The sequence below is a fragment of the Chelonoidis abingdonii genome, chromosome 9 (genome assembly GCF_003597395.2).
Source record: "Chelonoidis abingdonii isolate Lonesome George chromosome 9, CheloAbing_2.0, whole genome shotgun sequence".
Taxonomy (NCBI): domain Eukaryota; kingdom Metazoa; phylum Chordata; order Testudines; family Testudinidae; genus Chelonoidis; species Chelonoidis abingdonii.
In genome coordinates, this window is record NC_133777.1 from 21,987,437 (window position 1) to 22,001,541 (window position 14,105).

At 40.4% G+C, this 14,105-nt stretch overlaps 1 protein-coding gene across 4 annotated transcripts in view; it reads right to left on the bottom strand.

Moving 5' to 3' along the window:
• Window positions 1–14,105, bottom strand: part of PARN (poly(A)-specific ribonuclease) — a 139,197-nt gene that overhangs the window by 22,150 nt on the left and 102,942 nt on the right. For 2 of the 4 annotated variants that reach the window (XM_032779661.2, XM_032779662.2), the window contains one exon: window positions 2,164–2,353. The exons of 1 other annotated variant lie outside the window; for it this stretch is intronic. In XM_032779661.2, the coding sequence (XP_032635552.1) occupies window positions 2,164–2,353 (190 nt within the window). Of the gene's footprint in view, window positions 1–2,163; window positions 2,354–10,643; window positions 11,418–14,105 lie in introns of those variants that run through there. One more of the 4 variants, XR_012656503.1, reaches the window with a different exon arrangement.

Sequence of the window (14,105 nt, forward strand, 5' to 3'; positions counted from 1 at the left end):
GGATAGCAAGAAAAGAAGACATTAAAGAGACTTTTGGCCTTCAAACTGAAATGCTACAGGCAATTTCTGCACACTAGTTGTATCTAACATATGATTAAAGAGAAGGAAATAACCCAAATGTACAGCCTCACTGGCGTGATTCCTGGTATTAAGATGACCAGATAAAGAAAACTTGAATTTGCAGGACATGTGGGTAGGGTGGGTCAGATGAGTAGAAGATTGCCAAAACTAGTTTTGCAGGGACTGGTGTCAGAAGGCACCCACAGGGAGTGTGGATCAATGTGGCTGACTGGATGGACATGGTATGGCATTAAGGCTATGTGAAGATCATAAAATGTGGAGAAAGATTAGCCACCAATGACTCCCATGTGTTGTGTTTAGTGTACATTGTGAAGTGACTATGCCACTTTGCACTGTAAAAAAATGTATGCATGTATGTACCTATGAAATAAAGTCCCATCTGTCTTCCTTGCTAGCTAGCCCATCATCAACTATTCAGGCCACTGGACTTTAATTTGGGACATGGATTTTGCTAACAAGTAAATGTGCAATACATTCTGCCCTTTAAAGACCAAAATGCAAAAAATGGAGGGTTGGGAGAGAGGAGACGGGGGTTGTAATAATGCAGTCCTAAACCATGGTGAACACAGCAGTATCAACATACCTCAGAACTCTTCCAATATTACCAGATGACCTATGCTAGGATGTCCAAACTGTATGAAGATGGATTACAGCAATACAGTTTATTTTACTGTATAAATTCTATTCCTAGATCAATTCATTTCACAGAAACATTAAGTAACTGAGGTTTCAGAAACTTTAGAAATCCTATAGTAGATTGTGTAACATGTCTCTCTCATTATTCATGCTCCCTCATACTGAATACCCAAAACTATGAAACACCATTTTTTGGAAAACCTAGATTAACTCCGCACCCCATCTCCCCAAAGAATCATTTGTGCTCTTCCTTCTCTCCTATACATTCCTCACAAACTTTAAAACATTCATCAAAATGTGACAAGCAGCCAAAACACCTGTTTTGTTCATATTAAATATAAACACACATCTACAGTGTAAGTATAAAACCTGTTTTTAATTATGTTCTTACTGTGAGAAAAGCCAGTTTTCTGTATTGCAAAATCCAACACATTCACAGGAGGAGGAGGCGTGGAAGCTATAGTTCACCACATTATTCATACAAAAGGTGAAGGAAGCAGAAAAAGCCCAACAGCTCAGAATCAGTTTTGCTCCCTATTCGTACCTTCTCCCATCCTGTAAAAATGTCAGAGCTGCAGCTCCCTTGATATTTTTATAAATTTAAGAAGCAATCTATGAAACAGTGCAGCAGAGACTTTCAAGGACAAATCAGAGATGATATGAATTACAGTAACATTTAGATGCCTCAGAATTGCACTAGACAGTGTACAGTGAGATTCCCTTTTCTGAAAAGCTCAATCTAAAACAGACAAGACAAAGCAAACAAGAAACAGACGCAAGTCACACAGCAATTTACTGTGCCAGGATTACAACACATTTTTCCTGACTCAGTCCAATGGATCATTAACGAGGGCAAAAATTCATGGCAACCCTTTAATTTTCACTAGAGGCAAACAAAATCTAACCTACAAAACAGCTGGTTAAATAAGGTAGTCACAAAGAATTATTTCTATTCTTCCTCCCCACTTTCAGATACACAGAAGGAATTTTCATTATGACTGTTCAGTTGGCTGTTTCCCAGGGAGCGACAGAGTATGTATTACCATGTGCTAGCACCTTGGAAAGTCAGCCACAAGACACGGATAGCAGTATGAGAGGGAGCTGCTCAGGGCTTGCCTACACTGGCACTTTACAGCACTGCAATTTCTCGCTCATGGGTGTGAAAAAACACTCCCGAGTTTCAGCGCTATAAAACGCCAGTGTAGACAGTGCACCAGTGCTGGGAGCTGCGCCCCTCGTGGAGGTGGGTTTTTTAGAGTTCTGGTAGTGCTCTCTTCCAATGCTCTGCTACGACTACACAAGCCATGTTAAAGTGCTGGCATTGTAGAGCAACCCTCAGTTTCCAAATCCTAAGAGAAGCCATCCAGAGCTGCTGAAATTAAGGATAAGTTGTTTTCTTTCCATGTGTTTTATTATTCTTATTTTTTACTTATGAAAGGCTCTCACCTGTTAACACAGTAGTACCGACTCTGGGGAATGTATGGTGTGTATTGCGTTTTTAACCGCTTTCTCTCCATCTCCTTCCAACTATCTTCTGTCCACTTTCTTTTTGCCTGTTTCTCTTCATGTTTTTTCTCAACATATTCTGCATAGGTCTGGATCCTATAACTTTCAGCATACCTGCTGGTGTTTACAGCTATGGGGAAGAAGAGCATTGGATATTATGTACAGAACAGCCTTTAAATACAGTCTTCCCTCCCCTGAAATAACTTAAAGAAGGTGGAGTGAACAGCTACACAATTCAAAGTTCAACTGATAGTAGTAAGGAAATGCAAAAGATCCTGCTAAATACTTCAGGAATGCAGGATGCACAAGAAATAGATCTATTATGGAACTGTAAAGGAGAATTTCCAAGTAAGGGTGCCTACATTTTGCAGTCATCTATCTAGGACAAAGAAACTAGTTTGCAGGAATGGAGATTTCCATCCTTACTCCCAGGAGATGGAAGTTTAAATATGACACTCATGGATACAATAGCGTACATTTACCCATACCAAGTACAGTAGGACTTGCTACATTCACATTCATCCTCCTCTGGTGAAGGAAAAATTGTTTTGAACCCTCTTAATTCACATTTTTGCACGATAGAATATTTGTACTGTTAGCACTGCTCACAAAAATGGGCCTCACAAAAGGGGTTCATTAGTTTGAAGATTTTTTTTAAAAATGAGAAACCATCAAATCTTCTGTCATTATCCCTTTCAGATTGCTCATGGCAGAAAAGCCTTCCTGGAATTTTTCTTTTAAGTCTCATTACTTAACTCAACAGGTTTATTTTGCAAGTTTGCCAAGAAAAGACTACACTTACAAAACCTTAGACGAAACCTAGTTTTGATTGCTGCACAACACAGCTTTAGTTAAGCTGCATTTTCTGTTATGCTAAATATTCATTAAAGAGGCAAGCAGTCTATTAATTATCACCTAGTTACTCCCATTATTGTAGCCCTCTACTGTTAGGACTCCATTTCACTGAAACATGACTGCCAATTTATGGTGGAGCGATTTCTCTCAACACATGCAGAATTAGGAGCACTTAAAAAAACACCCCATTTTCATTGCCTGCCTTTGCACAGCAACAATTTACCAACATTCCTTCAAGTCCCAGCAGTTTTACAGTTGTCAGCCTTTAATCTGCAAACCCAGTTCTGGCCTGAAGCCATCGCTATAATGAATGAATCAGCAAAATGAATTGGCTGTCAGCTGGTGTCCTCTGCTGTTTCCAGTTTAACTGTTTGAAAGAAGTTACTGTAGGGTGATCAGTAACACTAAAGTTTTACAAACAGTTTATAAATTATTCACACACTTTGTGCAATTCTAATTTAGTGAAGTTAGACACAAAATGCTGAAGTTTATCATTGCTTTTTCAGTTCTTCGCAGGAGCCAAGTTGCTATTCACTTAACATTTTACATTACTGCTATCCCATGTATTTAAACAGGCATACCTTAACCTCACAGTTCCATATAGGCTGGGAAGCAATATCAATGATGGTGGAATTTATTTTTCTTTTAGGACTGATGTTTGTATCCAATAGATTAAGTATTTAAAAAAGTAATATGTAATTAATGACCCATGAGCCACAGGTGGCATATATTAGTGTTGTTGAAGGAGCATAAACCTTTCATTACAAGAACAGACAGCCGAACTAAAGCACATTATAGACTCCAGGAATAGTCACGTCTTATTTAATTTCTGATTAATGGAAAAATTTTATTGGATTTTTGTAGCAAAGGCATTAAACATATACCATACATCTACACACATTAAAATTTTCTATTAACAACAAAGCTTCAGGATCTGTGTCCTTAGAAGCTAAAGTTATTTATTGCCCAGAGAAGTAGTTTTAACCCTTTAAATATGATTTAAACATGGCCCAAAATGGAAGAACTTCAAGAAATAGTGTGGGGAGAGTTCAATGTTTCTCATTCCAAAATATAAGTTTAATACAACTGAGGAAAAATCCACAAGAAGGAGCAAAGTAATAAAAATTTGATGTTAGTGTGCCTTTTTAAAAAAAATAATTTCACATAATGTTAACTTTTCTTAGCTACGTGGTGGAATCTGCTCTCTTTGAAGCCCTGTGTTTTACAGCAGCACATTCAAAAATTCTATATACTGAATGACCTCTGCTTTATGCATTGAGGAGTTGAGATTCATATATACAAAGTTTTTCAGCTGTGTTGCTTCTTAACTTTCTTGTATGGCATTCAGCAATGACTGGTAAAGAAGGGTGGTTCTTTAAGCCAATTTGCAGCTATATTAGCAACAAAGCTTTTAGAATAGCACTCTTCATGCTACAATAGCACCAACATGCTACATAGTGTTGTCTCATTTTGCATCTCCTGCCTAATGGCATGTGTTTCCAGAAGCTGAATCTCCCTAACACACAGTGAGCTCATTTAAAAAAGATCTTCATTATTCTGTCAGTTGAAAAAGCTGTCCTTTTTTTTATGTCTGAGTTAGTGAGTCTGGTTTAGGATACCAAAAGCAAGCAGCTCAGTTACGTTATACACCAAACTAGATCTATTAAATGATTATTTAACAAACAAACAAACAAACAAAACTGTAATGGCAAACATAACACTGTTATGAAGAATATTTCTAGCACAGCATCACTCCCAGTTACTAGGCAGATTATTAAACAGACTGACTGAGGCTGAGTGATCTAAAAGGAATGTGCACAAACACAAAGATTTTCTTTCACTAAGTCACTGCCCTTGTACAAAACTGAAATCATGCCAGACAGCCACTGACAATATTGAGCATATGAAGTACATAAAGTGGTCCCACAGCTAAATATACAAATTAAATGGGTAGATAGAAAAACTACACATAGTTTATATTACACACACAGAGCAACATTAAAAGAAGACTAAAGTTGAAAAAAAAATCAAGCACTCGAAAGTTAGGAAATTGCAGAATAAAGGTTACCGGAGGAACCTTAATTTGGCCCCTTGTATGTATGTATTATGATGCTGTCTTTAATTACATGATCACATGCTATTTTTTCCACAAAACCGCAGACTCATTCACTGCACAGGATGGACGCCATTCAACTAATAAGCAACTATTCAATATTTTGTTTTATCCTCACTAAGCAATGTGCAGCTTTAGGATTTACTTACTGCACACTATTCAACCCTTATTCTGAACAAGGGATTATTAAATTTCCTCATGGGCTTTCTATTGCACTCATCACTATAGTATCCAAGTAATTTACATATAACCTATTTGCAGAAAGTCCCTGTAAAGTAAAGGGTGATGATATCTTCATTTTACAGATGGAGATCTGAGACAGAGAAAGAGTAAGGTCAAAAGAAGCCACAAATTTTGTGTGCCCAATTTGAAAAAAATCAGATCCTCATAGTTTCAGAGTACTGTATACACTTGTTCATTGGCCCGTTGGATAGATAAAAATAGCAAAAACTGTATGACTCTTTCATAAGCCAATTCTATGTTTCAGGGGTTGGCAAACTCTGGCTCCTGGCCCATTAGGGTAAGCCACTGGCAGGTTGGGACGTTTTGTTTACTTGGAGCGTCTGCAGGCATGGAGCCCCTCAGCTCCCCGTGGCCACAGTTTGCCGTTCCCAGCCAACGGGAACTGCAGAAATCTTCCTGCAGCTCCCATTGGCTGGAAATGGCGAACTGCAGCCATGGGGAGCTGAGGGGCTCCATGCCTGCAGACGCTCCAAGTAAACAAAACTACAATGTGTTAGATATTTAATTCAATGATTCCATAGAGTTTAAAACCATCAAATTTTGGTGTAGACCCGTTTATAAGCTGACCCACGCTCTTTGATGCATTACTTTTTTACCAAAAATATTCAGCTTATGAACAAGTATATACGATGCTTTGCATTATATATCCCACTGACTTCAGCTGCAAGTGTGAGCGCTCAGCCCTACTGAAAATCAAGACCCCCAGTTTCGAGCTGGGCACCAAGCAAATGAGGAACTCAAATTAATGTCCACCTGTGAAAAGCTTGGTTTAAGCATCATACAGGAACTCTTTGGCAGAGGAAGAGATAGAATCCAATTCTACATGACAGCTTTCAATTGCCTTAACAATAAGACCATTCTTTCTCTTCCTACAACCCCCCCAGCTCATTCATTACACACTTTTCAATTTCTGCAACCTATGAGGCAGGAAAGTCTTGCAGACACCAATTTCTTTCACTACATAACACTTATTTATCTCAAGCGGAGACAGTCTGTGCACTGAATGAGAAAGGGGTCCTTTGGAAAAAATTAGCTGCAAGCATGTAGTTAAAGCTATGTCTACACTACAGACCTTACAGCGGCACAGGTGTATCGCTGCAGCTGCACCACTGTAAAGTCTCCTGTGTAGCCGCTCTATGTTGAAGAGAGAGAGCTCTCCAGTGGCATAATTAAACCACCCCCTAACGGCATAGCGCTGTCCACATGGGCACTTTTGTTGGTGAAACTTATGTCAATCGGGGAAGTGTTTTTTTCACACCCTGACTTACAAAATTTTACTGACAAAAATGCTAGTGTAGATATAGCCTACCACACACACAAAGATTGCGCCGACAGCCTGAATTCTGGCATTTCTTAGCTTCTGAGGGCTTGATTATGCAACCTGAATAGTGTTCTTTTATGTGTGTTTGTGCAATTTGATTATTTTTTTAAATTGAAAAACAAATTCCTTCATGTGACATCATACTGACACTAACATGCAACAGTAGGGTTGGAACCTTTAGATCCACCACACAGACCTCTGCCAATTGAGTTAATGGAGTAAATGATAGCAATAGAAGGATGTCATGCTCTTTGTGGACCAAATAAGATACAGAGAGACTTGCTGACAGAGGAACGGCGACACGTGAATTTTGGTTTCCGTTCCAAGCTCTGGAGAGGTGTTTGTTACTGAGCATATACTCTTCTGCCTGTTTGCCCAAAACTTCTGCTCCAACACATCCCTGTTCTAGTTCTGTCTCTTCTCCAAATCTAGCTCCTTGTCCCAGGCCCATTCTCCTTGCCTATCCAGTCCTACTCTCCAAGCATGCTTCTTATACTTGTACCAGTCTTTTTGCTTAGCCAATCCTACTCTCCCAGACTGAGCTTGCTATCCAAGTTCCAGTCTCCCCCATCAACTCCCAGTCTCATCTCTCCACACACAGTCCAATCTGTCTCCTTTCCCCACACTGGCTCCCAGTTTCCCTCAGGTTATGTTGACACAGCAATTAGACACCTGTGGCTGGCCCATGCTAGCTGACTGGGGCTCAGGCATTGTTGTTACGTAGATGTCTTGGCTCAAGCTGGAGCCCAGGCTCTAGGACCTATGGGGTGGGAGGGCCCAGAACTCAGGTGCCATCATAAGCCTATTAGTCTACACTGCAATGAAACAGCCCCATAGCCTGAGCCCAAGTTGGTTGGCATGGTCCGGCCAAGGGTTTTCCTTTGCTGTGCATTAGAACCAGACTTCTTTCCCCTCCATGCTGCCTGGGTGTCAGCAAAACAGTTGCTGAGAGTACAGAAGAGATGGACTTTCTGCTGTGTGTTTTGGTGGTTGGCCCCATCCTGGCCCATTACAGGGAAAAGCCTTCTGAAATCTTGTAGCCTGGGGAAAGACTGTTCAGCTGCTGTATGCATGTGCTATCCCTACAGTCTGGTCAGCACTAGGAGCTGTGAGAAGCTTGAACATTCTCACTCGGGCAGAATCTTTAGCTGCTAAGCTCTAGCAAGTATCTACTCATCATGTGTGAACTGGAATTTTTGAAAGGTTATAACCTCGCAAAATTTGGGTGGATTTTCAGTGATGGCAAAAAGCACATCCCTGACAAAGTCCACAACCCGCCAAATTTTAAGCACCTGCTTCAAAGTATGAGAAGCTCTAGCGTTCCCAAAGAAAAGGTCACTTAAAAAAAAATGGAAAATATATTCTTCCCTAACTTCATTCTTGGAAATGGCTCATATGAAGTCTAGTACAAGGTTTTAAGCCACTGAAAGCAGTGTCTTAAAATAGGAAGCATCAAATGACCTTAATAGGTGGAGCTAGTAGCACAACCTAGTATAAAATAAGAGATCCCACGTTTAAAGGACATATTCAGGATGGAGACAAATATTTAACTTCTCATTTGTGGTCTACCCAGACAAAAAAGCCATTAGTGATATGAAAAAGTACAAGCTGAGATAATTACATTAGGTCTTGCATCACATAAGAGCATCTGTTACAAAGTTTCCTTACTTCTGGTTAAGATCTCTCCAGAAATCATTTCTCTAGTCAGCTGAAATAGAGTGCATTTTAAAAACATCTTTCCTATCTCAATGTTAACAGCAGCGCTGTAAGAGGTATGGGGAAAGAAAATGACTTTGTTCACTACTCAGTAACAATACAAGCACAGCCTTTGAAAAAAGTTTGTATTTCACTAAAATTAGACAGCTTTTAAACTACGGTTATGAAAAACATTTCTTGTTCAAATCATTCTGAATTAAATACTTAGCAACAACAGGAGGAATGGTCATACTGGCCCGAGCCATGTTGCCTTCAACTATTGGCAAAGAACTATATTTATTGGCGGCAAAGAGTTCTGTGGCATCTTACAGACTAACAAACATCCATTTGTTAGTCTGTAAGGTGCCACAGAACTCTTTGCCGCTTTTACAGATCCAGACTAACATGGCTATCCCTCTGATATATTTATTGGCTCTCTTTCCATACCTATGTCCACTTGGACTAAATGTATTTAATCCACCAGCTGTGATTACAGATGGCAACCACCCTAAATGGAGAAACACAACATATTCCACAGGTCAGAAAACAAGAGAGCATGATTGTAAGCATCCTCTACAACCTGGAGAGAATAAGGGCTTTTGTGTTAGCTAACTTGTCGCATCATTCACTTATTTTCATAATGTCATGGAGTATGGAGAAGATGCAGCAAGACTGGAGGAGAGGAAATGTAATGCATTTCTCTCAAACAGCAATGACTGATCCTCCCAATAACTGTCCCATAGAAAAATTAACTTCTGTCATTAGTTAAATTAAGAAAATTAAAAAATTCATTGAATATCTGGTGGATAAGAGAAATGTAAATAAACTGTGTGGATTTATAATAAATAAGTCTTTCTAAACTTGATTGCTTTTGACAGAATTACAAAATCAGTGGATGAAGAGAAGGCAGCAGATTTATTTGTATTTTAGTAAAGAATCTGGCTGTGACCCAACTTTCTTGAAAAGTGGTTTTAAGCTTTTGGCACTAAGATTATTCATGAGGAATGAAAATGGCTGAAAATGAATGGCAGAACAAGGTGGAAATGCAAGAGAAAAGATACAGTGGAAATCCATGAAACACTTACCTCCCCTCAAAAGAAAGGATGACTATGGAAGTTGCCTGGTGAAATGGATCATGGATTTTGCAACTCACACTCAAAGCAGATAAGAATACCATGGCTAATAAAGATCCTACAGAATTCCAACTAAAAATCTTACCAAGCGGGAGGCATTACAACTTTTACACAGTTTTCTAAAGAATGATTATCCTAAAACATCATAAGGAGAAAAAACGTAGTTTGATTTGTAGTGAAGAGATTGGTAATAAATCTGTTATACATGCATACATACAATTTTTCCTATCAACATTCTCTGACTTGTGTACAGAAGAAAAAGCCTAACTGTGCTAGAAACCATTACCGTACACAGTGGTCCCTCTAAAAGTTGTAATTTTTTTTTTTGATGGAAGTATTTACGTAGTTTCTGTAGCACCAGAAACGTACTCAAGGAAAGACACATTCCCGGTTCCAAAGAGTTTACGCTCTAGAATGGTTTACTACTGATGTCAGTTCAGCAATTGAGAAAGCAAGCTTAACCATGATATCACAAATTCATAATATTAGGTGGTGAGACTCTTTTAGCATTAGTTCTACTACTGTATAAGAATTGGCCCACAAAAGACTAAAGCTGTAACAAATCTTCATTGATTTTAAATATTATGGCCAGCTGCATTATTTTTTAAAAAGGTAACTTTCATTAAAAAAAATATGCTTTTTCAAGTAGATGCAGACGTGTATTTCCAAGTCGGTGGGTGTGTGCACCAGAGCCTTTTCTTAGCAGTACATGTAAAGGGGGTGATGCTCACGCCTTGTGCCTGTAGCCCTTCCCCTAGTTATATGAAGTGGTATCACCCTGACCCCCTCTCAGTTCCTTCTCACACCCCATTGGCTAGAGTCAGAGCTCTGTGCAGTTGTTCTTTTATAACCTCATAATTTATCTCAGCCTAGTTTTTATTTCTATTTTGTTACATAGTTAATAGCTAATTAGTACTGTTAGTTAAAGGTTACAATCTATACTATAGTGGTAGTGTTTCCTGGTGATGCCCTCACCGGGGTTCAGGCATTGCCCTTCATGTGGAGTGGCAATTCTTAACAGTGACCCCACACGTGTTGCTTGCTCCTTGGCAAAGCCCACCTTAAGTAGTGCTGTTTGACCTGCAGATTGTAAGAGAAAGCCTCAGGTGGTGTAGGACCTTCACCTTAAGCAGCATCTGCACGAGCAGGCCATGAGGCCTGACCCAGTACCAAGCTGTTCTTCAGGCTGTAGATTGCCCTCAGGTTTGGAGAGTGGTGCCACCTCCCATTCTGGGGCAGGGACCGCTCCGAATAGGTGCAGAAGTCGTTCTCCACTGTCAATGCCAAAGAAGAGGTTGCATAAGACCAATCAGGAGTGCGCCAGGTCCTCGGGCAACTCCTCTGCCTCCCCTAACAAGAGTGTGAACTGGGGTGGGGAAACTTCTGATTTTAGAGTCTGTACCCTACGCTTACCCCTTTTACAAGACTGTTAAATTTTGTACAAAGCATACTGTGTAATGTATCGTTTGAAAACTAACGTTTTGCTGATTATTGTGTGGTAAAATGTGTGTGGCAACACTGTATGTAAAGATATAAGATTCCACTGTATAATAACAAAGCATGTTCCAACATGTTCTGGAGGGCAATAAGAAACAAGTTCCCCATAGACAAAAGGCTTACCAACACCTCAGAAAGGTGTCAGTGAGATCAAACTAACCATCACCTAATTAAATGGCCACTCTTTGGCCAGGGAGAGGTTTTGGGGGATGGGGGAGATTCTACATTTTGACAAAGGAACAGTTTAAGGTTCCTGGCCCTGCACCAGGCTATACAGAGTTGCACAAGTGAACTGCACTCAATTTCTTCTCCACCACAAAATCCCTCAGTGGAAACTCTGAAACAGAGAGAAAGAAGGGCAGTTAGTAGAGCACACACCTTGAACAAATTCAGTTACTGCACAAGGTGAGTAACCTCTCCTTCTTTGAGTGTTCTCCCTATAGGTGCTCCACTTCAAGTGACTACTGAGCAGTACCCTCATTTAGAGGGAGGAGATTTGGAACAGAGTCCACGACTGAAGACAACTGTATTCCCAAGGGCAGCAAAAGAATGGACCACCAAAATGTTTGGAAAAGGTATTATTGAAGTCCATGTTGCAGCCTTGCAAACTTCCACAATGGGAACCTGTTTAGGCAATGCCACAGAAGTACAAAGAAAGCTTGTAGAATGGTTAACAACTGAGAATAAGTATCAGAGGGGTAGCCGTGTCACTCTGGATCCGTAACAGCAGCAAAGAGTCCTGTGGCACTTTAGAGACTAACAGATGTATTGGAGCATGAGCTTTCGTGGGTAAATACCCATTTTGTCGGAAATAATACACCCAGAAATCCACCTGCAGAGTCTCTGGATGGAGATCGCAGACCCTTTGGATCTGATGGCAATTGAAATGAACATTTTGAAAGACTTTCTAAATGGCTTGTTTTTGTTCAGTTAGAAACCATCAGTTTACTGATGTACAAGATGCCTAAGATATTATCCTTCCTAGTTTTATGTGGTTTTGGGAAGAGAGGGGAAATGAGAGATGGATGAGTTGGTAATGTGTAATTCAGATGACTCATTAGGTAAAAATTTAGGATGTAGGTGTAACAAAGTCTTGTCCTTGAAAAACACTGCACAAGGGAGGACCTGGCCTTCAAGTTCCCCATTTCCCCGACTCTTTGGCTGTTTTCAAGGTAGACCATCTGCCCTGAAAGGTGGGTGTTCCTAGATGTGCTCCCAACCCAACAAAGATGCACTTGTCGTTAAAGTAACGATTGGAGATGGTGGATAAAGGAGAGACCTGCACAGACCTTGCAAGGGTTCTTCCACTAATTGAGAGTGTCTCGTACTTGACAAGGGATCGATAGCAGGTAGGTTAAGAAGAGAAAAGGTAGCCATCAGTTCAAAGGGAGATCTCATAAGACACTTCAGTATTAAGTTTAGATCCCACCCAGGGGTTTAGTGGCTTTTAGTCTGAGGAAGAAAGGATTTATCAAGGTTGGGAAACCTATCATCATGGGATGAGCAAACACTGAGAATTCACTAGGGAACAGAAGGCCGTTACAGCCCGCAAGTGAACTCTGACAGAACTCCTACGTAACCGGGGTTTTTTTTAAATTCCCAAACTGTTTGTTCAGCATATGAACTGTTCCGAATCACCCCTTGAAACAGGAAAGACATAATTTTCCATGACATTATGCATGATGCACAACAAAGGTACACCTGCCATATGTCTCAGAAATTAAGGATAATTTCTTGTCAAAGTCTGGAGTACTGGAAGTGGTCTTGGTCAACCAGAAACCAAAAGAATTTCATGAGATGGGTAAACTGTGATATGAAAATGCACATCCTGAAGGTTAAGGGCCAAAAAAGAATCTCCTATATCCAATGGTGCAATTATAGCTGCTTTCACAATGTTTTCTAAAAGTCTTAAAATCTAGAATAGTTTTCCATCCTCTGTTTTTCTTTGGGACCAGAAAATACTTGGGGAGTAAAATCCCTTTCCCCTGTGCTGAGCAGGAACTGGCTCTATAGCTCCTAAGTGTAGAAGAGAGGTGATTTCCTATTTCAACCAATGTTCATGAGACAGGTCCCTGAAGAGGGGCAGGGAAGTGGGATGAGAGGAATGGAGTAACAATCTTAGAAACTCCAGTACCCATTTGTTGGATATAATCTGCTCGCATGCAGACAGAAAGCAGGAGAGATGGTCCTGAAAGAGAAGGAGGTGGGTAAACTGGAGCAGCTGGAGATAAGAGAAGCACGGTTGTTCTGGGCCTTAACCAGACTGTCAAAATGCATGTTTTGACAATGGGGGTGGTTGAGTGGCTCAATCAGATGTAGTATGTGGTTTCCTTCTTTGGAACCTGGGCTTCTTCCTTGGTGGCTCAGTAGGTCTCTAGAAACCAGAAAACTGGACTGATTAGGATCTCTGGGTTGTCTGGGATCCACTAAACCAGTTTATTTTTAGGTGTAGACAGATGCACCCACTGCAAGGTGCCATGCAACAAATCCCAGAGTCTCCGCCTGAGCAACCATCTAGTTAGACTTCATTGTGAAGCTACCCAAGTCTAAAGGGGTATACAAACATCTAACTATCATCAACCACCTGACAAAGCTAGCTCATTTTGTACCTGGTTACCCTTCTCCAAGACAACCATCTAGTTATAAGTAAACTAGGTTGTCTGTCTCCATGGCCTCTCAGAGCTCATTATTTCTGACAGTAGTGCTCAGTTCATCTCTCACGTCCGGCAGGAGGCCCTCCAATTTTTGGGATTACACTCCTGCCTTTCTTCAGCTTAGCAGCCCCAAATGAATAGCCAGATGGAAAGGATAAACCAAATTCGGGAGCAACATCTCCAGCTTTATATCAACCATCACCAGAATGATTCATCCTTGCTGTTACTTGATGTGGAGTATGCATATAATAATGCCAATCATGCCTCTGTAGGACAAAGCCCACTGTTTTCTTTTGGTCTTTTGTGAACTATAAGTTCCAACCCCAATTCCACCCTGAATTACCTACATCCTCCCTCAACCCAGCCTGCTG